Source organism: Panthera onca, chromosome A3 (genome assembly GCF_046562875.1).
Source record: "Panthera onca isolate mPanOnc1 chromosome A3, mPanOnc1 haplotype 2, whole genome shotgun sequence".
Classification (NCBI taxonomy): domain Eukaryota; kingdom Metazoa; phylum Chordata; class Mammalia; order Carnivora; family Felidae; genus Panthera; species Panthera onca.
Window position 1 is genome coordinate 96,712,241 of NC_138341.1, and position 26,084 is coordinate 96,738,324.

At 42.0% G+C, this 26,084-nt stretch overlaps 2 protein-coding genes across 3 annotated transcripts in view; both read right to left on the minus strand.

The window, feature by feature from the left end:
• Window positions 1-11,912: 11,912 nt before the first annotated feature.
• Window positions 11,913-13,547, minus strand: SMIM26 (small integral membrane protein 26). The gene is made up of 2 exons (XM_060611295.3): window positions 13,349-13,547; window positions 11,913-12,245 (listed from the first exon to the last, which is right to left on the minus strand). Exons 1-2 carry the CDS (start codon window positions 13,464-13,466, stop codon window positions 12,079-12,081), a joined length of 285 nt encoding a protein of 94 aa, XP_060467278.1. The 5' UTR covers window positions 13,467-13,547; the 3' UTR covers window positions 11,913-12,078.
• Window positions 13,548-18,726: 5,179 nt separating this feature from the next.
• The window catches only part of SEC23B (SEC23 homolog B, COPII component), a 46,103-nt gene continuing 38,745 nt past the window's right edge, over window positions 18,727-26,084 (minus strand). For both annotated transcript variants that reach the window (XM_060611310.3, XM_060611303.3), the window contains exon 20: window positions 18,727-19,192. In XM_060611310.3, the coding sequence (XP_060467293.1) occupies window positions 19,103-19,192 (90 nt within the window). In that variant the 3' untranslated portion in view covers window positions 18,727-19,102. The remainder of the gene's footprint in view (window positions 19,193-26,084) is intronic.

Consider the following 26,084-nt stretch of genomic DNA (forward strand, 5'->3'; position numbering starts at 1 on the left):
TTGGCCACGCCCACCTACAGGTTGGCCTCGCCTGCATAGGTCACGCCCACCTGGTGATAGGCCCCGCCCCTCCCTCAGTCCCGCCCAGGCCACAGGTGGGCCCAGCTCGGACCCTGGGACCCAGAAACCCGCGCCCAGCTGTCACCCCCCTACCCAGACTCAGTTGTGCCCAAACCGCAGTTTCTGCGCCGGATGTTTCTCACATCTCCGACCTAAGAGGCAATCATCCCTAAATCCCAGCTTTGTTCTGAATCTTAATCCCGTGTTCCTCCTTCCACCCTTCCGTCCAGATGTTCCCAAATTCCTTTTCTCTTGTTTTCCTGCCTCAGTGCTTCTCAGAAACCAGACAGAACAGAATCTGCTGCCTAAAATAGCCATTTAACTACAGTATGTAAGTATTCATTCGACTTAACCATGCCATGGTAGTGCGGAGATACATGATCCTGTAATACTCGTTTCTCTAATACTAATACTTAGCAGCTCCCCCATCCAGGGTTGTTAGAGGAGGTTTAAATAAAATAGACTGTGTAAAAATGATTTGAAAGCCGCAAAGGACTGTACAAGTATTACCCTAACAAATTATTATCACTGATAAAAATAAAGCCCCTTTCCGTGTGCCTTCTAGTTATTACTGGGTATTAAGAACAGGCTATCCCAAAATATGGCACGTTGGCATATTGAATACTTTAATGGAGCTTGAGAAAGAGGCAGAAGCAGGAAAGTCACTCTGACCTTCCTCCCACCCTTCTATCCTGAAACAGGCCATAAACCCATAGGTGAGAGGTGCACTCGTATTTCCAAAGACAAAGGGATGGCAAGAACAAACAGGCCTTTCAAAGTTTCCTCCAGTTTACTATGCTTACCTCATACTCCTTGGCCTGTCATATTCCTCCATGATGTCCACTCTCCATCAAAAATAGCGTAAAAGGGGTGCCTGGGTGCCTCAGTCGGTTGGGCGTCTGACTTTGGCTCAGGTCATGATCTCACCGTTCATGGATTCCAGCCCTGTGCTTGAAGAGCATTCGTTGGCCTCTGTGCTGACAGCTCAGAGCCTGGAGCCTACTTTGGATTCTGTGTCTCCCTCTCTCTCTGCCCCTCCCCTGCTCAGACTCTGTCTCTCTCTCTTAAAAAAAATAAACGTCTTTAAAAAATGTTTAATAAAATAATAAAAAATAAATAGCATAAGAATACACAGGTCTAACTGTTTCTTCAGGTCTTCATTTTCTTATGAAGGCCACTCTGTCATGTAAAATTTAAATAACTATTTGTACTTTTCTCTTTCAAAATAAATAAACTTAAAAATTTTTTAAAAACTTGAAAGGGGTCTTGAGGTAAAATGTTTAAGCTCTGCTGATTTAATGTAAACAAATTTCAGATTTTAAGTTTTTCTCACTCCTAGGGTCTCTGGCTGGGTCTGACAATTAAACTGACAAAGATTAACTGGAGAACCAGTGCGTTGGAGGGGGCTGGACAAAGGATCCGAAGAGGGCTCTCAGCTGAGGGCTCAAACTTACAAACTGTCAGAGCTGAATCAATTAAGCAACCAACTGAGCCACCCAGGTGCCCATATTTTTAATTTTTTTTAAGAAACTCTGCCCCCAATGACTCCAAGAGTCACATGTTCTACCGACTGAGCCAGCCAGGCACAACCACGTCAAGACCCCTTTACATTACTAAAAACTATGGAACACCCCAAATAGCTTTTGCTTATCTAGCTTATATCCAAGGAGATTTACTATATTAGAAATTACAACTAAGAAAAATTGTTAAATATTGATTTCTATAATATTTACAAACAACACTAATAAGGGGCACCTGGGTGGCTCAGTTGGTTAAGCATCCAACTCTTGATATCAGCTCAGGTCATAATCTCACAGTCATGCTGGGCATGGAGTCTGCTTAAGAGTCTCTCTCTCCCTGAAAAACAAATAATCCAGTGAAGAAATGGACAGAAGACATAAATAGACACTTCTCTAAAGAAGACATCCAAATGGCCAACAGGCACATGAAAAGATGCTCAATGACACTCCTCATCAGGGAAATACAAATCAAAACCACACTGAGATACCACCTCATGCCAGTCAGAGTGGCTAAAATGAACAAATCAGGAGACTATAGACGCTGGAGAGGATATGGAGAAACGGGAACCCTCTTGCACTTTTGGTGGGAATGCAAACTGGTGCAGCCGCTCTGGAAAACAGTGTGGAGGTGCCTCAAAAAATTAAGAATACATCTACCCTGTGACCCAGAAATAGCACTGCTAGGAATTTACCCAAGAGATACAGGAGTGCTAATGCATAGGGGCACTTGTACCCCAATGTTTATAGCAGCACTTTCAACAATAGCCAAATTATGGAAAGAGCCTAAATGTCCATCAACTGAGGAATGGATAAAGAAAATGTGGCTTATATATACAATGGAATACTACATGGCAATGGGAAAGAATGAAATATGGCCTTTTGTAGCAACGTGGATGGAACCGGAGAGTGTTATGCTAAGTGAAATAAGTCACACAGAGAAAGACAGATACCATATGTTTTCACTCTTATGTGGATCCTGAGAAACTTAACAGAAGACCATGGGGGGAGGGGAAGGGAAGGAAAAAAAAAAGGGAGGGAGGGAGCCAAACCATAAGAGACTCTTAAAAACAGAAAATAAAGTGAGGGTTGATGGGGGGTGGGTGGTGGGCATTGAGGAGGGCACCTGTTGGGATGAGCACTGGGTGTTGTATGGAAACCAATTTGACAATAAATTTCATATTAAAAAATTTTTTTTTCTTGTTAAGTAATCTCTACACCCAACGTGGGGCTCGAGCTCACAACCCTGAGATTTGCACATGCTACGAACTGAGCCAGCTAGGCCTCCCTTGTTTTGTTGTTCTACCATTCTTTAGGAGTTGTCTTTATCCGAATGGTCTAGTCAGATGGCTCAGGCCCACCTTCCTGCTCCTCCAGTGGGAGGGGCCTCAGGAAGAGGAGCCCATGCCCAGGAAATGGCTCATCACTCACTCACACCCTCTTACTGATGTGGCCCCACTTTCCTTTCAAAGAGGCAATAGACTTTGACAAATACTCCTGTGGAAGAAAAAGTCAACAGTCTCTGCCACAAATTCCAAATAGGAGTACTTTTCTGAAGACACTGTGTTAATGAACTGTCCATTTCCAGCCATTTTAAATAGAAGATGTTATTAACCTGATATAAATCGGAGACAAAGAAGTAACTGTTCATCCCAGAACCTGTGAGTTGTGCATAGAATAATTACTTTTACATTCCCTCCAGGGTGGTGACTATGGTAGGTACTCTATGGACGTGACCTGAATAGGTGAATGAACAAATGAAGAAAGAATAAGTGAAAAATGAACTAGACAGCTTCTGCTTCTGAGTTAGTTGTGCTATGGGAGATATTTTTTGTGTATAGTAATATCTGGATATGACATATTTTAGCACTAGAAATACACGTAATACTAAAAATTCCCTTTGCACCTTCATCCTTTCTCTGATGATATAGGATGCTGCTCTGTCCCAAATCATCAACCACCTTTCTATTAGATAACATGTAATATAGCCAATGGATAGAATATGTGGCCAAATTGCTAATTATCTTAAATTCACTGAACTTTTTTTTCAAGTAGGCTTCACACCCAACATAGGGCTCAATGCGGGGCTCAAACTCATGACCCTGAGATCAAGACCTGAGCTGAGATCAAGAGTCACTTAGCTGAATGAGCCACCCGGGTGCTCCTGAACTTCTGTTTCTAATAGAACCCTGATGGGGGAGGGAAGGGGCACCTGGTTGATTCAGTCAGTTAAGCATCTGACTTTCGGCTTAGGCCATGATCTCACGGTTCGTGGGTTCAAGCCCCACATCAGGCTCTGTGCTGACAGCTCAGAGCCTGGAGCCTGCTCAGATTCTGTGTCTCCCCCTCTTTCTGCTCCTCCCCCACTTGCACTCTGTGTGTGTGTCTCTCTCTCAAAAACAAATAAACATTAAAAAAATAAATTTAGAACACTGGGTAGTTTTTCATTTGTGATCTGGCTCTCACAACAGCATAAAACAGTCCGGTAACTTGAACTTTCTGGCATTTGGATTCTAGAAAAATAAGAAGTTTTCAGTGTTTCTTTTCAAAGCTTATAGTCAATAGCTCCCTCTCTGCTTTATGAGAGGAGGTTGGTATGATGCAAAAAGCTTAAGCTTTGGTGCCAGAAAACCCTTGCTTTCTGTCCCAGCTCTACGCCTTTCTGTGTGACCTTAGGAAATATGGTTTAACCTCATTTGGCCTCAGTCTTCTTATCTGTAAAGTGAAGATAATATCTTATCTGGATTGTGGTGAGGAGTAAACATAATACAGGAGATCTCAAAAAAATGATCTTGAAGCAAATAACCTAAGCATATTTTTACAATTACATATATCCATCATATCTGTCTGGGCCAAATCTGTCATTTTGGAAATGATGATAGATCATGTAATTCATCTTAAAAACTCTAATTCAGTGCTTAAGATTCTCTGTGTTCCTCTGCCTCTCTCCCCATCTTGCGTTCTCTCTCTCTCAAAAAAAAAAAAAAAAAAGTTTGAATAAAAGTCTAATTCAGGGTAAAGCAGAGCTCCCCTGAGTGTTTAAAGTCAACACTCTGCATGCTAGAGCACTCTGGAGCACAGTGTCCCCCCAAAAGCTTATTTTTCAGCCCCAGTAGGTGGATCTCGATGGCTTAGGAGAACCTTAACTGTTGCTTCTTTGACTGCTGCCACTTAGATATATTTCTGGTTCCATCAGTACACAATTGGGTATGATTTTCTTCTCTGAAAATAGACAAAGGTCAGGAGAGTCTCATGTTCATTTTGACATATGCTGAATCTGTGACAGAAAAAATACATAAACGTGGCAAGATAGCCCTCTGATACGCTATCACCAGAAAGACCCTGTTAGAAATAAGCCCATCAACCCAATCAAAGGAGAGACATGGAGACTCAGAGCATGGTGAAGTGAGGCTTTAATCAACATTCTTGTAAGAGCAGGTGTCTGATGGACAGGCACACTCCGGGCAGTTACAACAGACAATTTATCTCCTAGCATGCAAGTCCCTCCCCTGGTTCCTTATTGGCTGAGTACTACAGAGGTTACAGCCTTACCCAGATGTTGCTTATGCGCATGTAAGGCAAAAAGTAGTCCGACTGGAACAAATGTACATTCCCTGAGGTGATGTAGAGACTTTCAGTCCCTCCTCCCTTTGTTCTTTGGCGCATGCTCATTGCAAAGCCAGCAAAAATAAGCCCACAAAAGGGAGACAGGAAGAAGAACCTGGAAGTGAAGTGTCTAAAGGTTTGGGACTCCACGGGGGGTGTGTGTGTGTGTGGGGGGGGGGGGTTGTACATATTTCCAATAGGTTGTAAACCTATTATTAATTAGACAGCATAGCTTTTATTTGGTATTTCTGAAAATGAGTCATCTCCCTTACATCTCAGCCCTGCCTATCTGATCCCTTCCACAAAATCCTCTCAAATTACTTCCTTACCTTGGATGTGACCCTCAACTCACCTGTGGTGTTTGGTGAGGCAGCAATTACCAGGCAGGGCTGGAAACTGAGCCCCTGAGTCCTGACACTGCCAATGACTGAGTGCTGTCAGGACGCTGTAAAGAAAAATTATCCTAAACTTGGAGTATCAGGCAAAAGGAAGGTAGAAAGTACTTTTTAAATTTTTTTGTTTAATGTTTATTTATTTGCAAGAGAGAAGGAGACAGAATGTGAGCAGGGAAGGAGCAGAGAGGGAGACAGAGATTCCAAAGTGGTCTCCAGGCTCTGAGCTGTCAGTAGAGAGCCCAACGCAGGGTTCCAACTCATGAACGGTGAGATCATGACCTGAGCCGAAGTCACTCGACTGAGCCACCCAGGTGCCCCTAGCAAGTGCTTTTAATGTGTTTAATAATCTGTGATATTGTGATTTATAATAAGAAATATATATTTGGTCTTCTTTTATTCCTGGTACAGAGCTCCTAAAATCCTTGGAATTTCCTAAGTGATGACAGTGATAAATGTGTCTTTTGTTACATTAATGAGGTGATTTTTGGACTCCACCTAAAGATGAGGCCTGGTTGTCAGGAGATCCAATCATGTGATTACAGGGTTAGAACTTTTAGTCTCACCCCCAACCTCTGGGGAGGGTAAAGGGGCTGGAGATATGGTTCCATTGACAATGGCCCAGGATTTAATCAGTCATGCCTATATAATGAAGCCTCCATAAAACCCTAAAAGGATGGGGTTCGGAAAGCTTCCACATTGGTAAATGCATGGATATTGGAGAGACATGTGCTCGGAGAGAACATGGAAGCTCTGCTCCCTTTCCCCACACCTGGCCCTGTGCTTCCATCTAAAACATTAGATGGTTGGGGCGCCTGGGTGGCTCAGTCGGTTAAGCGTCCGACTTCAGCTCAGGTCAAGATCTCGCGGTCCATGAGTTCGAGCCCCGCGTCGGCTCTGGGCTGATGGCTCAGAGCCTGGAGCCTGCTTCGGATTCTGTGTCTCCCTCTCTCTCTGCCCCTCCCCCGTTCATGCTCTGTCTCTCTCTGTCTCAAAAATAAACGTTAACAAAAAAATTTAAAAACATTAGATGGTTGATTGGAATAAATGTACATTCCCTGAGTTACTTCCCTTCATACTAAGCCACTCACCTAGTCAGTAAAATGTTTCCCTGAGTTTCTGTGAGCTGTTCTAGCACATTAATGGAACCCAAGGAGGGGGTCATGGGAATCTCTGATCTATATATAGCCGGTGGGTCAAAATATAGGTAACAACCTGGACTTGAGACTGGTGTCTGAAGTCCAAAGAGAGAGTTGGAAGTGTACTGCCACAGGCAGAAGCACAGGTGAGAAGGAGCTGTGCTCCACAGGCTGTGACTGGCATCTGAGGGGGAAGTGACAGTCTTGCAGGATGGAGCCCTTGATCTGTGGGATCTGATGCTCTCTCTGGGTAAATAGTGTCAGAGTGGAGTTGAACTGTAGGACCCACAGCTAGTGTCCGAGAATTGCTTTGGTGTGGGGAACCTCCCCCCTCGACACACAATTGGAATTAGTTTCCACTCAAAGATTTTTTACAGGCCCACTCAAAAGTTCCTTAATTATCTAGGGGAATGCACCTTTGTTTGACCCATCATTTACCTATGATTAAAAGGTTACACATCAACTTGTAGATTTTTGACCAATGAGGATAAAAGTGATTCCTGTCTAGGAAACAAACAAACAAAACCCCTAAATATAGGTATTTACCACCCTGTAGAATATTAACCAGAAACCTTATTCTAACATTTTTCTCCAATGCCTAAATTATCCCTGTTCCCCTATGCTCCTTGAACTAGCTTTATCATCCTACTGTTTTTTTCATTGAGTAGTTGAACAAGTCTTTGATATTTGCTCATCTGGTTTTATATTAGATTCATGTTTTTAACTTTTTGAAAAGTATATATATATATATATATATATATATATATATATATATATGATTTTATTTTTAAGTAATCTCTAAGCCCAATGTAGGGCTTGAACTCACAACCCCAAAATCAAGAGTTGTGGGGTCTACTGTATAAGCCAGCCAGGTGCCCCTTGAAAAGTGTATTTTGACAATCCTCAACTTTAGAACAGCCATCCTTCCGTATCTAGATGGACTTTGCATTGGTAGTGTGCGCAGGGTCCCCAGGACCACCCCCAGGTTTGGTGATTCCCTAACAGGACTCCCAGGACTCAGCAGATAGTCATACTCATGGCTATGACGACTTACAGTGAAAAGATACAAAGCAAAATCTGCAAAGGAAAAAGGCACGTGGGACAAAGTCCAGAGGGAACCAGGCCCAGGCTTCCGGACTCTTCTTCTGGTACAGTTTTCCGGTGCTGGATTCCTCTGGCATCATGTGACATTTCCAAAGTGTTTACCAGGAAGCTCGTTAGAGACTCCGTGCCCACAGTTTTGACTGGGGACTGTTGATGTAGGTACCTTCTTGTAGAGGCTGCTTTTAGGAAAACAGGCTTGAGCAATGGAATGTGGAAAGGGCCCACAGCGACCACCTGGCTGAATACAGACAGGCCCTTCAGGTGACCCACCTCAAAATATCCACAGACCCTAAATGACCAGTGGACTACTTACAAGTAGGCAGTTACCAGAAAAGAGAGAATTCCATACATCGCCGTATCTCCTCTTCTTCCCCCTTTAAAAACAGCTCTAACCCACTGTCTCGTTGCAGACAGCCTCTCCTCTGCTATCCAGCCCGCCACTCCCTGGCAGTGTATTCAGTAAACTTCTATCCCCTTTGTTCTGCCTCAGGTGAACTCTTTCACCTCGAGCATCACCGACTTCCACCTGATCGTCGTCCCACATTTGGGGGCACCCATCCGATCAAGAGACACCCCATTTAGACACCACACTTCTGTCTAGCATGCACCAAATTCCCAGATTCTCAAATGGAAAGGAAGGTATTCCGCAAAGAACCACATTGTTTGCACAGTTTAGCAACAGGGAGCCAGTTTTATCAGAGAATGGTAGAAACTCGGAGGAAATCCAAGTTCCTGGATGCCAGCCGAGGACCTACCTGGCTGGCCGGTTTCTTTAAGGATAGCCATGTAGGACTGCTCTCTCGACTCTTCTGCACAACTAGGTTACACACTTATAAAGGACACAGATGAAAGGCCTCCTCGGGGACTCCAAGGCAGATTGCCAAGTTGCCACCCCAAATCTGTTCTCCCTGTCTACCTTAGCAACAGAAGAGCAATATGCCCAGTTACACAAGTGCATCGCCAACTCCCATCAGCTCAGGGTGGCCAATGAGATGTAAGCGGAAGTTGTCAGGTGGGACTCAAGGAATGCTCAGGTAAGAGATGGCAGGCAGCTACCATGTCCCTTTGCAGCGCTCCATTCCCTCCTGTCTGGGAGTGTGGAGTCTTCAGCAGCCATCCTGTGAATGAGAGGATGGAAACCACTTTCTATGAATGGAGAATCAGAAGGACAGAAGGATCCTGGGCCCCAGATGACTCCATGAATCCCTTCTACCAGCCCTGGACAGCCTACTGCTGGAAGCTCCCATGAGAACAAACCCTTATGAATGTAAGCTGCTGTGGTCAGGCCACAGTTACTAGCAGCAAAAAGCAACCCCCACTTTCTATAAAGCCTATCTTTTAAAAAAAGAAAAGTTACTCAGTCAATACTGCCAGACCTCTGAATTTAAGGAAGCTGGTTTCCAAACCTGCGAACTTTTCTCCAACAGGCAGTTCCCAACTTCTGAACGTACATTTAAGTTGCATTTGCAACATGGATGTTTGGAATTCTTAAAACTTCTTCCCAGAGAAACATTATAAATTATATTTAGTTGTTAGATTAGTCCACAAAGGTCTATTTAGGCCACAATTTGGCTAAACTGTAGAAATCACTGTGGCTCCAGGCTGTTTGGAGCCACAATTTGTTCTGTTTTACTGGTTGGTTAGAAGTGTTGTGGGGTGCCTGCGTGGCTCAGTCTGTTAAGCGCCCGACTTCGGCTCGGGTCATGATCTCACAGTCTGAGTTCAAGCCCTGTGTCGGGCTCTGTGCTGACAGCACAGAGCCTGGAGCCTGCTTCAGATTCTGTCTCCGTCTCTCTCTGCCCCTCCCCCCACTCACACTCTGCCTCTCTCTCAAAATAAAATAAAGAAATAAAAAATGTAAAAAAGAGAAGTGTTGTGGAGGAAAAACATGATCTTAGCACAAGCAGTTGGGGTTGAAGTGTTTTAAACAAGAAGAAAATGTAAGCAGATATATCTATCTATCATCTATCTATGAAAGCTTTTAAATTTTTTGAGTAGAGCTGACACTAAAAATCTTCTCATGGGTAAACACAAATTTCCACTTTGATGAAACTAGGAGCCACATAATGGAGGGGAAGAACCAGAATCCTTGGCGCTGTTAAAGAAAAAAATATTCAATTACCCTTGTTAAAATACAGTAAGGCAGACTTTATTCAGGGCAGGGAGAGAGAGGGGGCTCAACTCTGAATACAGCATGAGCAATTGGGAATTTCCAGTCAAGGAGCAGAGTGGGAGTCAGTGGATGGGAAATTACCAGAAGGAAACATCAGCAACAAGGAGGTTCTGGTTGGTTAAGCTGACCTAACAGGATCCTTGCTGAAGACAGGCTAGGCTGCTCTGGCATCACCAGACAGATGGTGGAGGATGAGGAACCTGATAAGATATCAAGGTGATCAGGTATTAAGTGTGGAGAGTTCTAGTTAAAATGACTTAGCAGGGTTCTTGCTAGAGCAGGATTTAACAAGGAAATGCACAGAGGGGCCTTGGAGAAGTTTCAGGAGCCCAACTTAAGTTTTGTCAAGCAAAGAACCTTTGCCAAGACCTGCAAAGAGAACACTGATGAGAAGCCAGATATTTAGCCTCACAGAAACTGGAAAGATCTCAGTAACTGGGGGCAGCAGAACACTGGAGGTAGAGGTGGAGAGGGAGGGCTGAAAACAGAAGGATGCATGGGTCTGTATAAGCAGCTGGACCCCAGGTGCCCACCACCACTTCAGAGCCAGTAATATCCCTGCCCTTTATTCAGGAGAGGTGGGGTTTCTGCTTGGGGATACTCATGGTAGCAGCCAGAGGACAGAGCACTGGACTACATGGAAATATATATTCTAACCAAATACCCTAAGCCCCTCCCCCATCCAGCTCCCAGAATTCCTACAGCCAGGTGTCTACCTGCAGGTAGGAAACTAGAGGAAATTCTCTGGGGAAAATGATCTATATACAAATGCTGGCATTTTGGTACTTCCCAATAAAAGTCTGGGGCACCTGGCTGGCTCAGTTGGTTAAGCATCCGACTTCAGCTCAGGTCATGATCTTGCAGTTCCTGGATTTGGGCCCCATGTCAGGCTCTGTGCTAACAGCTCAGAGCCTGGAGCTTGCTTCAGGTTCTGTGTCTCCCTCTCTTTCTGCCCCTCCCCTGCTCACTCTGTCTCTCTCAAAAATAAACAAACATTTTAAAAAAAAAGTCTGGCTTACTGCCTGGAGTGGACATTTGTCATGGTATCTGCTTGCCCAGAATTTTTTGAACATCCTTTGCATATCTGGAGAACTTCCCCCTGTAAAAAATATTTCTTTAAATGTTTATTTATTATGAGAGAGAGAGAGCAAGCAAGAGAGAGAGTGATAGCACATAAGTGGGGAAGGGGCAGAGAGACAGAGAGAGAGAATCCGAAGCAAGCTCTAGGCTGAGAGCTCAGGGCAGAGCCCAACGTGAGGCTCAGTCTCACGACTGCAAGATCATGACCTGAGTCCATATCAAGAGTTGGATGCTTAAGTGACTGAGCCACCCAAGTGCCCTGAACTTCCTCCCTTAAAAGTCCATGAATCCCTAGTACAGAAGCCAGAAATTCACTTTCCCAGCCTCCTTTGCAGCTAGGGCCCAGGCATGTGATGCTATCAGTTAAGTATCACTGCACAAAACAGATTTATTTTTAATTTTTTCAAGTTTATTTATTCATTTATTTTGAGAGGCAGGGGAGGGGCATAGAGAGAGGGAGAGAGAATCCCAAGCAGGCTTCGCACTGTCAGCAGAGCCTGATGCGGGGAACAATCTCAAGAACCGTGAGATCATGACTTGAGCTGAAATCAAGAGTCAGATGCTTAACTGACTGAATGACCCAGGTGCCCCTAAAATCTAATTTATAACACACTTACCAAGTACTCAATAGTACCCAAAGGGTTTCTATAAATCCCTAAATGTAGGTGGGGACTTGCTGAATATAACCTTAAAGGGACCCCTAAAGCCGTGTCTTCCAGCAACATGAAAGAAATACAAAGTTACATGAACTAGTTTCAGAAAACTGAGCTTATGGAAGCTCAATGTGAAATTTCACTTCAACCTTTCATTCATGTATTGAGGGACACCTCATATATGCGAGTTTACTTTTCTTCAAGGAAATATTTATTGCATATTACTAGTGATTATATTTCACAGCAAAATTTAAATTAAATGGATACACTTTTCACAAACATAAACTGGAAATTAAGGCATCCATCAAATGTATATGCTGAACCCAGTCCCGGTTTTCAGCTTTCAGCAGTTAATCAGGATTCTGGTCCAGGGCCACCAGTCCATGATTTCCAAAAGTTGAGGATCCTGTCAGTGACTGGAACAAAATCTTCTTTATATGTGACAATTGTTTCCACGTAAAACCCTTTCGGCGGCTCGAGCATTTCATTTCTTGCGACATCCTTTTGCTCTACTTCATTGCCTTTCAAAAAAATGGAACACCTGAATGATGAACTTTTTTTTTTTTTTTTTTTTTAAATTTTTTTTTTCAACGTTTTTTATTTATTTTTGGGATAGAGAGAGACAGAGCATGAACGGGGGAGGGGCAGAGAGAGAGGGAGACACAGAATCGGAAACAGGCTCCAGGCTCCGAGCCATCAGCCCAGAGCCTGACGCGGGGCTCGAACTCACAGACCGCGAGATCGTGACCTGGCTGAAGTCGGACGCTTAACCGACTGCGCCACCCAGGCGCCCCTAGAATGATGAACTTTTAAGACAGCAATCCGTCCTTAAAATTATTAGTCAAGCCTCAGAAATCAAATAAACTGAGGTGAGAACTACCCCCACCCCCATCAGATTTCTGACACCGTATTTCCTTTCTGTAAAAGGAAAAAATAAATATGACATGAACACGACAGACACTGCAATGTTTTCAAATGCTCAATAATGGACACTAGTATTCTCAGGCCACTGATAATCGTCATCACCAATGTAATCTTCAGCAGTTATCACCTAACAGCTTTATCCAGATATACTTAACATATCGTACAATTAACTCCTTTGAAATGTACCACTAAATGGCTTTCATTCACAAAAAGAAACCCCATTCCGTTTGGCAAGCCCCGCCCCCCCTTCCCTTCAGCCCAAGGCAACCAGAAAGTTTTACAGATATCTATAGATTTCCAGCATATTTCTGAAGGCTCAGGGATTTCCTTTTCCGCCCAGTAACTGGGAAGGTTTTAGTACTCGGCTGGCGGGGGTGCTGAAGTGTTTGCTCGCCAACTACAACGGGGGGGTACTAATGTAACCGAGGCATCACCTCTTTAAGTCATCGTCCAGGGTCTTTGACATTCCCTCTGAGGCCTTAAATAGATTCTTCAAATTCTAAGTGTAAAAACGGCCTCCATCAACAAGACGTAGGCAGGAGGACTTAAAAAGTAGTTCCGGGTAGATTCCATTATAACGAATGGCTCTAAGCAATCGTTCCCACTGGTTTTGCAGAATAAACCCGGTGCTTGCGGCACAGCTAAACCGCTTATATAACCCCCTGGGGACGCCTCACCGAAGGCTGCCGGAGAACCGTACCTGGTACTTTGCTCTTTTTCCGGCCTAAAAAAATCAAGGAGCCTAGCAGGGTCCAGGCGCCCAGCGCGTAGACCGCGGACATCCGCCGGTACCAGGACGTGGCCTGGTCCGGACGCATGGCGCTACTCGGAGAAGGCTTTGATCCCGGGAAGCTCGGAGCGGAGGCGGGCCTTCCAGTCGGCGCGTCACAGCCCCCGCCACCGCCTCCAATCGAGAGTCGACTCTGGGAGGCCGCTTCTCGCGTTGGCCCCGATGCATTCTGGAGCGTGTAGTCCCGAGAGTCGCGCCGGGGATTGGACTCTGAGTTGTGGGGTCTAAGCGGCTTCTGTGCTGTGCTATGCACCCACTGCCTCGCATACCACGTGATGGGGACCAAATGACAATTTCTCGGAGCAAACTTCTCGCGTGGAAAATTGTAACACCTGCGTTACGCAGGATTCAGATGGTAATTGTTTAGATTAATTTTACTCCTCCAGCTCTCAGATATGCGGGAATACCTGTCTTCCAACTCAACTCTTCTCCATTTTCCTTTCTGGAACCCAATCTGGGTGAGCCTTGGGTCCCTCCTTGTCAAAGCTAATCCCTCCACTGGGCTCTGGGTCCAATTCTTTTTTTTTTTTTTTTTTTTTTTTTTTTTTTTAAGTAGGCTCCACGCCCAACGTGGGGCTTGAAATCAGGACCTGGGTCCTATTCTCTACAGCCTTTTCAGGGTCTTTCCCATCAATTACACTACCCACATCTCAAAAACAAAACATCTTCCACTATGTCCACCTTCAACTTTTCTCTTACCCATACATTTCTTCAAAGCATAATCTACCCCCACTCCAACAGACCAAACAACTTGAGAGCAAAAGCGATGTGCTTGGCACAGAGTGGGCGTTCAGTAAATTGCCATATCCAGTAACTACTTTTCAGCCATAATCAAATTTGCCTTCTAAAGCATTTGACACCACTGACCCCACCTGCTTCTTTCACTGCTTCAAAAACATAATCTTTAGTATCTTGGTATCCTTCCAGGATCTTCTTCCACCCTTCAGAAATTGCTTTGCCATACACAAAAAATTAACTCTAAATGGACCATAGGCTTAAACGTAAAAGCTAAAACTACAAACCCAGAAGAAAAGACAGGAGAAAATTTGCCACCTTGGGATAGGTAAAGATTTTGTATAATACAGAAAACATGATCCATAAAACCAAATATTGGTAGAGGCATCTGGGTGGCTCAGTCTGTTAAGTGTGGGACTCTTGGTTTCCTGTCAGGTCACCATCTCGATTTGTGAGTTCGAGCCCGGCTCTGGGCTCTGCATTGACAGTGCAGAGCCTGCTTGGGATGCTGTCTCTCTGTCTCTCTCTGTCTCTCTCTGCCTGTCCTGCTCTCTCTCAAAAGAGGTAAATAAACTTAAAAAAAAAAACAAAAAACTCAAATATTGGTAAATTGGATGTTTTCAAAATTAAAGCTTTTGCTTTTCAAAAGTCGCAGTTAAGAAAATGAAACAAACCACAAAATTAATTATTCAGATACCTATATTTCACCAAGGACTTGTATCCAGAATACATAAGGACAACTTACAACTCGATTACAAAAAGACAACCCTACTAAAAATCCTTACACATAAGATGTAAATTCTAGTCATTCTAATAGGTGTGTGGTGGTGTCTTGTGGTTTTAATTCGCATTTCTGTGATGAGTAATGATATCCCTGAGCGTCTTGGCCATTTGTGTATCTATTGTTAAGAGTTTGTTAAAATGTGTTGCCTTTTAGTAGGTATGTGAAGGATTTGGAGCTATCAGATCTCTTACTGGTGGGAACATAAAATGTCACAACCTCTTTGCAATACTGGCAGTTTCTTAAAAAGTTGAACATACACATACCATATGACTCAGATCTTCCATTCCTATTTATCCAAAAGAAATGAAAACATATCCACATAGACATGTACACGGATGTTCACAGAGCTTTATTCATAAGAGCCAAAACAAGGAAACAACCCAAATCGGTATCAACTAGTGAATGGCTAAATGAAATGTGGTATAGCACTCGGCAATAAAAAGGAACTACTGACACATGCAACTATGTGGTGAGTATCAAATGGGTTATGCTAAGTGAAAGAAGCTAGACACAAAACCAGACAAAATTCTAGAAGCAAACTAATCTACAGTGGGACAAAGCTGACCAGTAGTTGCCTACTAAGGAAAACTTTGGGGGTGATGGAGATGTTCCATCTGGTGGTGGAGGTTTCACGAGTGTACCCCTGTCAAAACTCATTGAACTGTATACTTTAAATGGGTGCAGTTCATTGTATGTAAGTTATACCTCAGTCAAGTTAAAAACAAAACAAAAACACTGATATTCTGTTCCAAACTCGTTTCTCTTCTCATCCTGAGCACCTTTACTCATGTTATTTGTTAACGATAGAAATCTGCTCCAAATTCTCCTGAAGGCAAATTTCTATTAATTACTTCCAACCTGCTGGACATTATTATATCTCAAAAGCTCCTTTAAATGTCCAGGACTGAATTTATCAATGCTAGGAAAGAAAGAGGAAAAGAACTCTTTCCTTCCTTTTGTGTAATTCAGAGAATGATTGACATGATCATCCAAGCCAGAAACCTGAATTCAGACTCTTGCCTAATATCCTATCTGTCACCTCTGTCTGAGCACCTGCCTCTCTGTTCAGGCCTCACCTAGATTCCAGCTTCCTCCCATCCATCCTGCCACTCTCTAGTGTTTAAAAAAAAAAAACCCCTAACTGATCCTTTCCCCTGCTTAAAATGTCAGAGGCTTTCCTTGCCTTGGAGAGGAATTTCAGAGTCCTCATTAGCCACACTAGGCTCCATGCTTCCCCACTCAGGATGGCTGCTTTCACACAATACTACCCCCCAACTCCATGTTCTCTCTGGAAACAGCCACCAGTACCCAGAGGTGGCACCTGCACGGCCACGTCTTTGATGTTGTCACCCAATGGTGCCACCTCACCTCAGCACCTGAACTCATGGTCACTGAAGAGAACACCAGAGCAAGGTGGGTCTACCACATTCTACCTTCTGTTAATTTGAAATGGAAAGGACCAGGTGGAACAGTTTCAACTTAAATCTGTATATGCAGTTTTATGTACTCTTCTATTTGATGTGTCTCAATTAAAAATTATTTCCAAAAAGTAAGAAAAATATTCTATGGAAAAGATACATAAAATAAAAGCCCTTGGCATTTATTTATTTAAAAAAAAGTTTTTTTAATGTTTATTTGAGACAGAGAGAGACAGAGCATGAACGGGGGAGGGTCAGAGAGAGAGAGGGAGACACAGCATCCGAAACAGGCTCCAGGCTCTGAGCGGTCAGCACAGAGCCCGACACGGGGCTCAAACTCACGGACCACAAGATCATGACCTGAGCCGAAGTCGGACGCTCAACCAACTGAGCCAACCAGGCGCCCCAAGCCCTTGGCATTTAAAATGTAAGTGCTAGGGAGCCTGGCTGGGTCAGCTGGAAGAGCATTCGATTCTTGATCTCGGGGTCGTGGCTTCAAGCCCCACATTGGATGTAGAGATTACTTAAATAAACTTTAAAAAATGAAATGAAATAACATGTGTTAAACAGCTTAGGATAGGAAACACTCTGAGAACACACACCAAAGGCAAAAGGTAGTAATACAAATTCGAAATATAGAGAAGAATCAATCCAGATGGTCCAACAGTCAATTAAAAGGAGTTTCCAGCTTTGCTTTTCTACATAGCACTCAGTACCTTCTAATAAGTTATATAATTTACTTCCATTTTATTATTGGTCTTCCCTAACTAGAACATAAGCTTCACAAAAGCAGAAAATTTTGTTTTATTGGCTACATTCCCAGTGCCTATAAGACACTCCATACATATCAAATACTGAACAATTATTTGTTGAATGAATGAAAAAATAGGTCCAAAGTTCTGAGAGGAAAATGATTTGGGGCCTAGAATTTTATACTCAGCAAAGCTATCAAGTATGAAGACAGAATAGATTCAGTCAATTATCTCCCATGTAACTTTTTATAGAAGCCATTTAAGATAGCAAATGACTTATGGGATAAAGAGTAGAACTAATCCAGGAGTCCAGACAAAAGAAATTCCTGGATTACTATTGTCGTAGCAATTGGCCGGTGATTAAAGGGGAGATCAGTGACCTTTAAAGAACAATGGACTCCATTCAGTAGAAGAAGAGATTTGAATTTCTGAATAAATAGAAAACAAAATCTTCAATCAAAACAAAAAATTAGGAACTCTAGGGAAAATAACAATATAAGAAGTCATGATGTGAAAAGGAAGCACACCAACCCGGGGCATGCTAGAATGTGAGCACAGTAACTAATTCTGTCACTGGACATGTTTTCCTTCAAGTGGTAGAAGGACTGGGGCAGCAAACCCCTGGAGACAAATGTAATATTGCCTGACCGAACACGGACAATGTTTACATGATCACAACTGTGTAAATGATATTTATTAATTTCCAACTTTCAGAATGAACTTTCAGACAAAAGACAGAACTATGGCTATAGGTCAGAATGTAAATTTTACCAACCTTGATAGAAAAATAAAGGTGTAGCTGATCAAAACTGGATGGTCAAGAGAAAGGTCTTACTTTCCTCATTCTGGAAAATGGGAATTGAGTGACACTGGTTGGCTAAAACTGATACAGCAACAAAAGTCTTGAAGGAAAGGTTAAAGCCAGTCATCTCGGCACAGTAGGTTTAGGCTCAGGGAGTGGAGGGAACTATTATTTGTTATAAAGCTCTTTAGGATAAGTTTTGTCTCTTTTTTTAAAACCATGCATATATTACTTTGATTAAAAAGCAGTGCTAATGTTAAAGTTATTTTACTTGATGCCCAAGATAAATGGCTGTCATTTTGTTATAGCTATTTATGCCCATCAGTCACTCTTTAAAAAAATTTTTTTTAAATGTTTATTTATTTTTGAGAGAGAGAGAGAGAGGGGATGAGCAGAGGGGCAGAGAGAGGATGAGCGGGTGGGCAGAGAGAGAAAGACACAGAATCCGAAGCAGGCTCTAAGCTCTGAGCTGTCAGCACAGAGCCTGACGTGGGGCTCGAACCCACAAGCCATGACATCATGACCTGAGCCAAAGCCGGGCGCTTAACCGATCTGAGCCACCCAGGCGCGTGCCCTGCCCCACCCCTCCCCCCAGTAGCCACTCTTTAGGGCTACTTGGGCTGGGCTGTTTACATGTTAGTTAGGGATAGTGCACTCCAGACAACTCTGCCTTGACAAAGTTTCACATATTTCAAGGTTACCTTTGATCTATTAACATTTAGACACAAAATGTGAGGATTAAGTTCAGGAAATATCTCTTGGGGGAGTCACTTAAAACACACACATACACACAGACCTCAGGAAATCAAATTTGTATTAGCATTATTTTAGCCAGTGCTTTCTTTATCTATATTTATTTCCTTTCTGATCATTATGATTTTCATCTAAGTAAGTTGCCAAAATACAGTATCTCTGATTTTACATAAGTGTGAAGTTAGGATACAAAAAGCACATAAACATCTACAAGTACCAAAACATTTATGACCTTACAATTTCATGTTGCAAGAAAAGGGGCACAAATAAGGAATACAAATAAATTATAATCTAAAGAGTTACATACAATGCTTCCTTTGATTATTTATTAAAACTCACAAGGAAAGTGAAAGGAATGTTTTTGAGCCATAATAAGCAATTGTGAACACAATGTGACAATGTTCCGCTCACATCTCCAGCTTAACAAGCAGTGGACACAGCCAGCTTCTTCAAATGATCCATGAACACCTGCAGGCTAACATCGTCAGTTAGGATGGGTGCTCCTGTTTCCTGAAATTTAATGGTAAACATTTATTGGCAGGTATCTCAAAAGCTGGTTAGAATTCATCAATTGTTAAGGACCTTTCCACCTCAGAACATTCATAGTGTTTCCCCCCCTCTGCTCTGAGTAGTCCCTCTGCCTCATTAACCAGTCTTTCAACTGAAGCGTAATTTCCTCACTAAACCTTCTCTGACCCCCTGAGTTCAGGCCATCCCTGCCACTCCAGACTTTTCTAGGCATATGCCCTTCTACTTTAATCCTCTCCACAGTTCTGATGACCTGTCCAGAGTCTGGCTTCCCATCAGGCATGAGCACGCCGTGTCTCATGTTCCCCATCACGCTGACAGCACCTAGCCTGAGGCTCTTTCATGGCCTGCTTACAACAGAAGCTTGAGGAGGGTGTATTTACAAATCAGTGGATCAGTGCAACCACTGAACAACAGATGGATATCTGTATTATCCGAAACTGCTTGTGATTTATGTCATGCTTGGGGAAAAGAACTGAATAGAAACTTTGACTTCCAGTAAGATCCCAAACTTGTAAAAAATAAGTAAAAATACACATGATATACACATTTTATATTATCTACAAAGAAGCTGGAAATACTTAACTCTACACAGTGGCAATACAGGTATTAATTTTCTTTCTTAATCTTTTCTTTAACATACTCAAATTTTCCAAAATGATACTACCAGTATAATTAGGAAAATATAAGCATAATTAAAATTTTATAAGAAGATTTCTTCTGGGAAGGAGTAGATGTGCTTTTCCCTATTCCTTCCACTAAGTACAAATAAAAACCCCAGACATTTTATATAAAACAAACATAAGAAGACTCTAAAAGGTGGACAGAAGAAAGCAGACAAACCAAGGTCCCTAAGGCCGAAGGAACAACACAGTGGTGAGTTCCTTGGGTTTCCTTTTTGCCTCATATCTCAGACCTGGAGCCGAAGAGGCTGGCAAACAATCACTGCACACAGACAAGAACATCAGAAAAAGCCAACTTTCTCTAGCTAAAGGAACAGCACAGCCCAGCAAGACCAAAAAATGATAGATAATAACTGCTGCACTCTAAAGGTGACAGAAGAAACTGTGTCCCAACCCACACCAGCAACAGCTGAGTGGGCACCTTAGACTGCCACCCTCACAAGACAGCAACAAGGGACCCCCAACACCCCCACCAGGATGCTGGCAGAGAAGGCCAAGGACAACACTGGGAATTTCATCCCCAATGGCCAGGAAGACGTCTCCCTACTGCCATGGTTATCAGGAGAGGCCATTCAGGGAGCCTGCACTCCCACCCCTGCCTGGCAGTAATGAGATGTCCTCCAGGCCCCCTTCACTGGGAATCAGAGGCGGCCTAGTGGAGAGTCAGGACTTTTCATTACCACCCAGCACTAATATGGAGACTAGGTGGGGAGCTGGAATGCCTATCTCCACCTAGCAGTAACAAGGAACTGTCCCTCACCCACGTGTTAAGAGGCCAATGGAAAACCTAGTTTGCTTCAAGTGAATGAAAAACAGTCAGCAGGTATTAACACCAAGCCACCAAGCTGCCTACAGTGTTAGAATTATTTGACAAAGACTTCAAAGCAGCCATGACAGAAGTGCTTCAATGAGCAATTACGAGCACACTTGAAACAAATGAAAAAGTAGAAAGCCTCAGCAAAGAAAGTCTCAGGAAAGACGTAGACATAAATGAGAATCAAAGGAAAATTTTAGAACTGGAAAATACAGAAATAAGTTCAGTGTCTGAGCTCAATAGCAGAGAAGGAACAGAGAAAATAATCAGCAAACGAAGATAAAATAGTGGAAATAATGCAACTGAAAAGCAGACAGAAAATGGTGGGAAAAAATTGTACAGGGCCCCAGGGGTGTGTGGAACTACAAAAGACCTGACATGCATGTCACTGGAGTCCCAGAGAGAAATGAAGAAGAGGATGGGCTGAAAAATTATTCAAAGAAATAATAACTGATAACTAACCAATTTTGGCAGGACCGATAAATATACAGAACCAAGAAGCAGAGCAAAGTCTAAACAGGTTAAATCCAAAGAAATCCACACCAAGCACATGGTACTTAAACTTTTGAAAACTAGTGTTAACAAAGAAACAATCTTGAAAGCAGACAGAGAAAGATATCTTACCGATAGGGGAAAAACAATGAGAATGACAATAAATTTCTCATCAGAAACCAGAGAGACCAAGAGAAGTCACAAAATATTTTTCAGCTGCCTAAAGAAAAGGACAACCACCAAAATTCTTTATCTAGAGAAAATATCCTTCATGAATGAGGGGGAAATCAAGATTCTCAAATGAAAAAAAATTAAGAATCTATCACCATCAGACCTAAAAGAATGGCCAAAGGGGGGGTACCTGGGTGGCTCAGTCAGTTAAGTGTACGACTCTTGATTTCAGCTTGGGTCATGGTCCCAAGTTATCATGGGATCAAGCTCCCTGTTGGGCTCCAGGCGGAGTGTGGAGGCTGCTTTACAATTCTCATTCTCAAAAAAAAAAAAAAAAAAAAAAGAAAAAAAGAAAAATGGCTAAAGGAAGATCTCTACCTAAAATGGTAATGATAAAAGAAGGAATATGGGAGTATCAAGAAGGAATAAAGAACACAGTAAGCAAAATTATGGATAAATATAACTGGATTTGCATCTGCTCTTGAGATATATAAATTATGTTTGATGGTTGAAGAAAAACTGTAACATTGCGGCATGTAGAAAAAAATATTTAACACCATTATATTATAAATGGGGTAAAGAAATATAAATGGGAATAAGTTTCCTATACATCACTTTGGTCAAAAAGCCATCAGTAAACTGTGATAATCTATGTATGTATAATGTAATACAATGCTCTACTATCAACAACCAGGAGTGACCACTAAAAAAGGCTACACAAAAAGATACACTCAAAAACATTATAAATGAATTAAAATGGAATTCTAGGAGTGCATGGGTGGCTCAGTTGGTTAAGCACTGACTCTTGATTTCGACTCAGGTTATGATCCCAAGGTCGTGGGATCAACCCCACATTGGGCTCCGTGCTGAACATGAAGCCTGCTTAACATTCTCTTTCTGTCTCACTTTGCCCCACTCCCCTGCTAGTGTTCACTCTAAAACAAAAATTAAAAAAAAAATTAAAATGGAATTCTAAAAAATGTTCAAGTAATCCACAGGAAGGCAGGAAAAACAGAGAAATGAAAAGCAGAGAAAACAAACAGAAAACAAAAAATAAAATGACAGACTTGAGCTCTAACGTATCATTAATTACATTAAATATAAATGGTCCAAATGCACCAATTGTAAGAGTTTAAGAGTAGATTAAAAACCACGATCCAACTATGTGCTGTTTACAAGAAATTCACTTCAAATATAATAAAGAAATAGGTTGAAAGTTAAAGAATGGTAAGACATATAACAGGCAAATATCTTTTTTTAATTTTTTTAAATGTTTATTTATTTATTTTTGAGAGAAGGGAGACAGAGCATGAGCAGGGGAGAGGGAGAGGCAGAGGGAGAGGGAGACACAGAATCTGAAGCAGACTCCAGGCTCTGAGTTGTAAGCACAGAGCCTGACGCAGGGCTTGAACCCACGAACTGTGAGATCCTGACCTGAGTCGAAGTCAGACACTCAACGAACTGAGGCACCCAGGCGCCCCCGCAAATATTTTTTTTTTTTGCATGAAAAGTAACAGGAAAGAAAGGAAAGAAAGAACGAGCTTTATTAATGTCAGATAGACATCACTGCAAACAAAATGACCAGAGACAGAGGGAGACATTATATAATGAAATAAAGTCAACCCACCAAAACAAAGCAATCCTAAATGTCTATGCAACAAACAACAGAGCTACAAAACATGTGAATGAAAACTGACAGAACTCAAAAGAGAAACAGATAAACTCACAATTAGAGTTGGAAACTTCAACACCCTCTCTCAAAAACTGACAGAACAACTAGACAGATAATCAGCAGGGATATGTAAGAACTCAACAACATCAACTAAATGTATCTCTGGAGTCCCAGAGAGAAAGGAAGAAGAGGATGTCTAAGAGACATTTATAGTACACTCTATCCAACAACAGCAGAATACACATTCAAGTGACCATGAAATATATGCCAAGATAGACTACAGCTTGGGACATAAAACAAACTTCAGGGGCACCTGGGTGGCTCAGTCAGTTAAGCGTCCAACTCAATTTCAGCTCAAGTCATGATCTCATGATTCATGAGATCGAGCCCCAGGTTGGGCTCCATGCTGACAGTGCAGAGCATACTTGGGATTCTCTCTCCCTTTCTCTCTGCTCCTCCACTGCTTGTGCTCGCTCTCTCTCTCTCTCTCAGAATAAATAAATAACCTCAAAAAAAAAAAAAGAATTGAAACCATACAAAGTATATACTCTAACAACAATGTAATCAAAATAAAAATCAATAACCTACAAATAATAAGATAATCTCCAAATACTTGTAAACTAAGCAACACTTTTTTTTTTAATTTAGGGTGATACTCATTTTTTTTTTAAGTTCATTTATTTTGAGAGAGAGAAAAAGCACAAGCAAGTAGGGGAGGGACACAGAGAGAGGGGGAGCAAGAATCGCAAGTAGGCTCTGCGCTGTCAGTGTGGAGCCCAACACAGGGCTTGAACTCACAAACCATGAGATCATGACCTGAGCCAAAATCAAGAGTCAGATGCTCAACCAACTGACCCACCCAGGAGCCCCAACTAAGCAACACTTCTAAATAAACTTAAAGCAAGCAGAAGAAAATAAAGATTACAACAAAAATCAATGAATTGAAACAGAAAAACAAGACATGAAAAGGAAATAAAGGTATTCAATTGGAAAGGAAGCAATAAATTGTTCTTATTTGTAGATGACATGATTATTTATGTTGAAAATCCCAACAATCTACAAAAAAATTACCAGAAGTAGTAAGTAACTCAGGAAAGTCACAGAATATAAGATAAAAATACAAAAATCAGCAGTATTTCTATATATTAGCAATGAACACTGGGACACTGAAATCAAAACTATAATACCATTCACAATCACTCAAAAAAAAAAAAAAAAGTGAAAACATTCAACCTTAAAGAAAGAGTAAGAAATCAAAACAGAATGAAGAGATATACTGAATTCATGGACTGGAAAGGCTCAACATAGTAAAGATGTCAATTCTCCCCAAATTGATATAGAGAATTGATGTAATTCTTTAAAAAAAATTTTTTTTTTTGATAGAGTGTGCGAGTGGTGGAGGGGCAGAGAGAGAGGGAGACAGAGGCTCTGAAGCAGGCTCTGCACTGACAGTAGCGAGCCCAATGTGGGGCTCAAACTCACAAACCATGAGATCATGACCAGAACTAAAGTCAGACACTCAACTGACTGAGTCACCCAGGCACCCCTGGATTGATGTAATTCTTATCAAAATCCCAGCAAAAGTTTTTAAAGACATAAACAAGATTATTCTCAAATGTTTATGTAAAATCGAAGGAACCAGAATAGTTAAGACAATTTTGAAAAAGAAGTGGGAGAAACCAGTCTACCTGACTTTAAGACAACCTGTACAGTTACAGTAATCAAAACTGTTGTATTGATAGACAGATGGAAACACAGATCAACACAACAGAGAAGAAAACCCAGAAGTGGACTCATACATGACTGACTAACCTTTGACAAAGATGCAAAAGTAATTCAATGAAAGACAGCCTTTCTGACAGATGCTGCTGGAGCAATTAGACATCCGTATGCAAAAAATAAAACTAAGCCTCACATCGTATATAAAAATTAACTCAAAAAATTGGGGCACTTGGGTGGCTCAGTCGGTTAAGCGTCTGACTTTGCTCAGGTCACGATCTCACAGTCTGTGAGTTCAAGCCACGCATTGGGCTCTGTGCTGACAGCTCGGAGCCTGGAGCCTGCTTCAGATTCTGTGTCTCCCTATCTCTCTGACCCTCCCCCGTCCATGCTCTGTCTCTCTCTGTCTCAAAAATAAATACACGTTTAAAAAAAATTCTTTTTAATAAAAAAAAAAAATTATTCAAATGGATCACAGACTGAAAGGTAAATGTAAAATCAGGCAAACAAACACGGGACATCTTTGGGATCTAGGGCTAGGCAAAGAGTTCTCAGACTTGGCACCAAAAACACAATCCATAAAAGGAAACATTGATAAAAGTGAACTTCCTAAAAACCACTTTTGCTCTGCAAAAGACCCTGTGAAAAGGATATAGCAACAAGTGAGAGAAAATATTTACAAACCACATATTCAACAAAAGGCTAGCACATAGAGCACATAAAGAACTTAAAACTCAACAACAAAAAAGCCAAATAATCCAATTATAAGATAGATAAAAGAAAGATTTCATTGAAGAAAATAGGTAAGTGGAAAAGTACATGAGAAGATGCTCAGCATCATTAGCCATCAAGAAAATGTAATTTATTTTATTCACTTAAATGTTTATCTGAGAGAGAAAGAGAGACAGAGGATCTGAGGTGGGCTGTGCACTAACAGTAGCCAACTAGATGTGGGGCTTGAACTCATGAACCGTGAGATCATGACCGGAGTCAAAGTCTGACACCCAACCAACTGAGCCACCCAGGCGCCCTGAGAAAATGTAATTGAAAACCACAATGTTATACCACTACACACCTATTGGAATAACTAAAATCAAAATGATGACAATACCAAATGTTGACAAGGATGCACAGAAACTGGATCACTCACACATTGCTACAGCTTCTTAGACTAACCACATGACTACCGTACAACGGAACAAATATACTCCAGGGCATTTATCTCAGAGAAAGGAAGATTTGTGTTCGTAAGAAACCCGTACGTGAATATTTACAGCAGCTTTATTCCTAACGGCCAGCAACTGTGAACCCAGATGTCCTTCA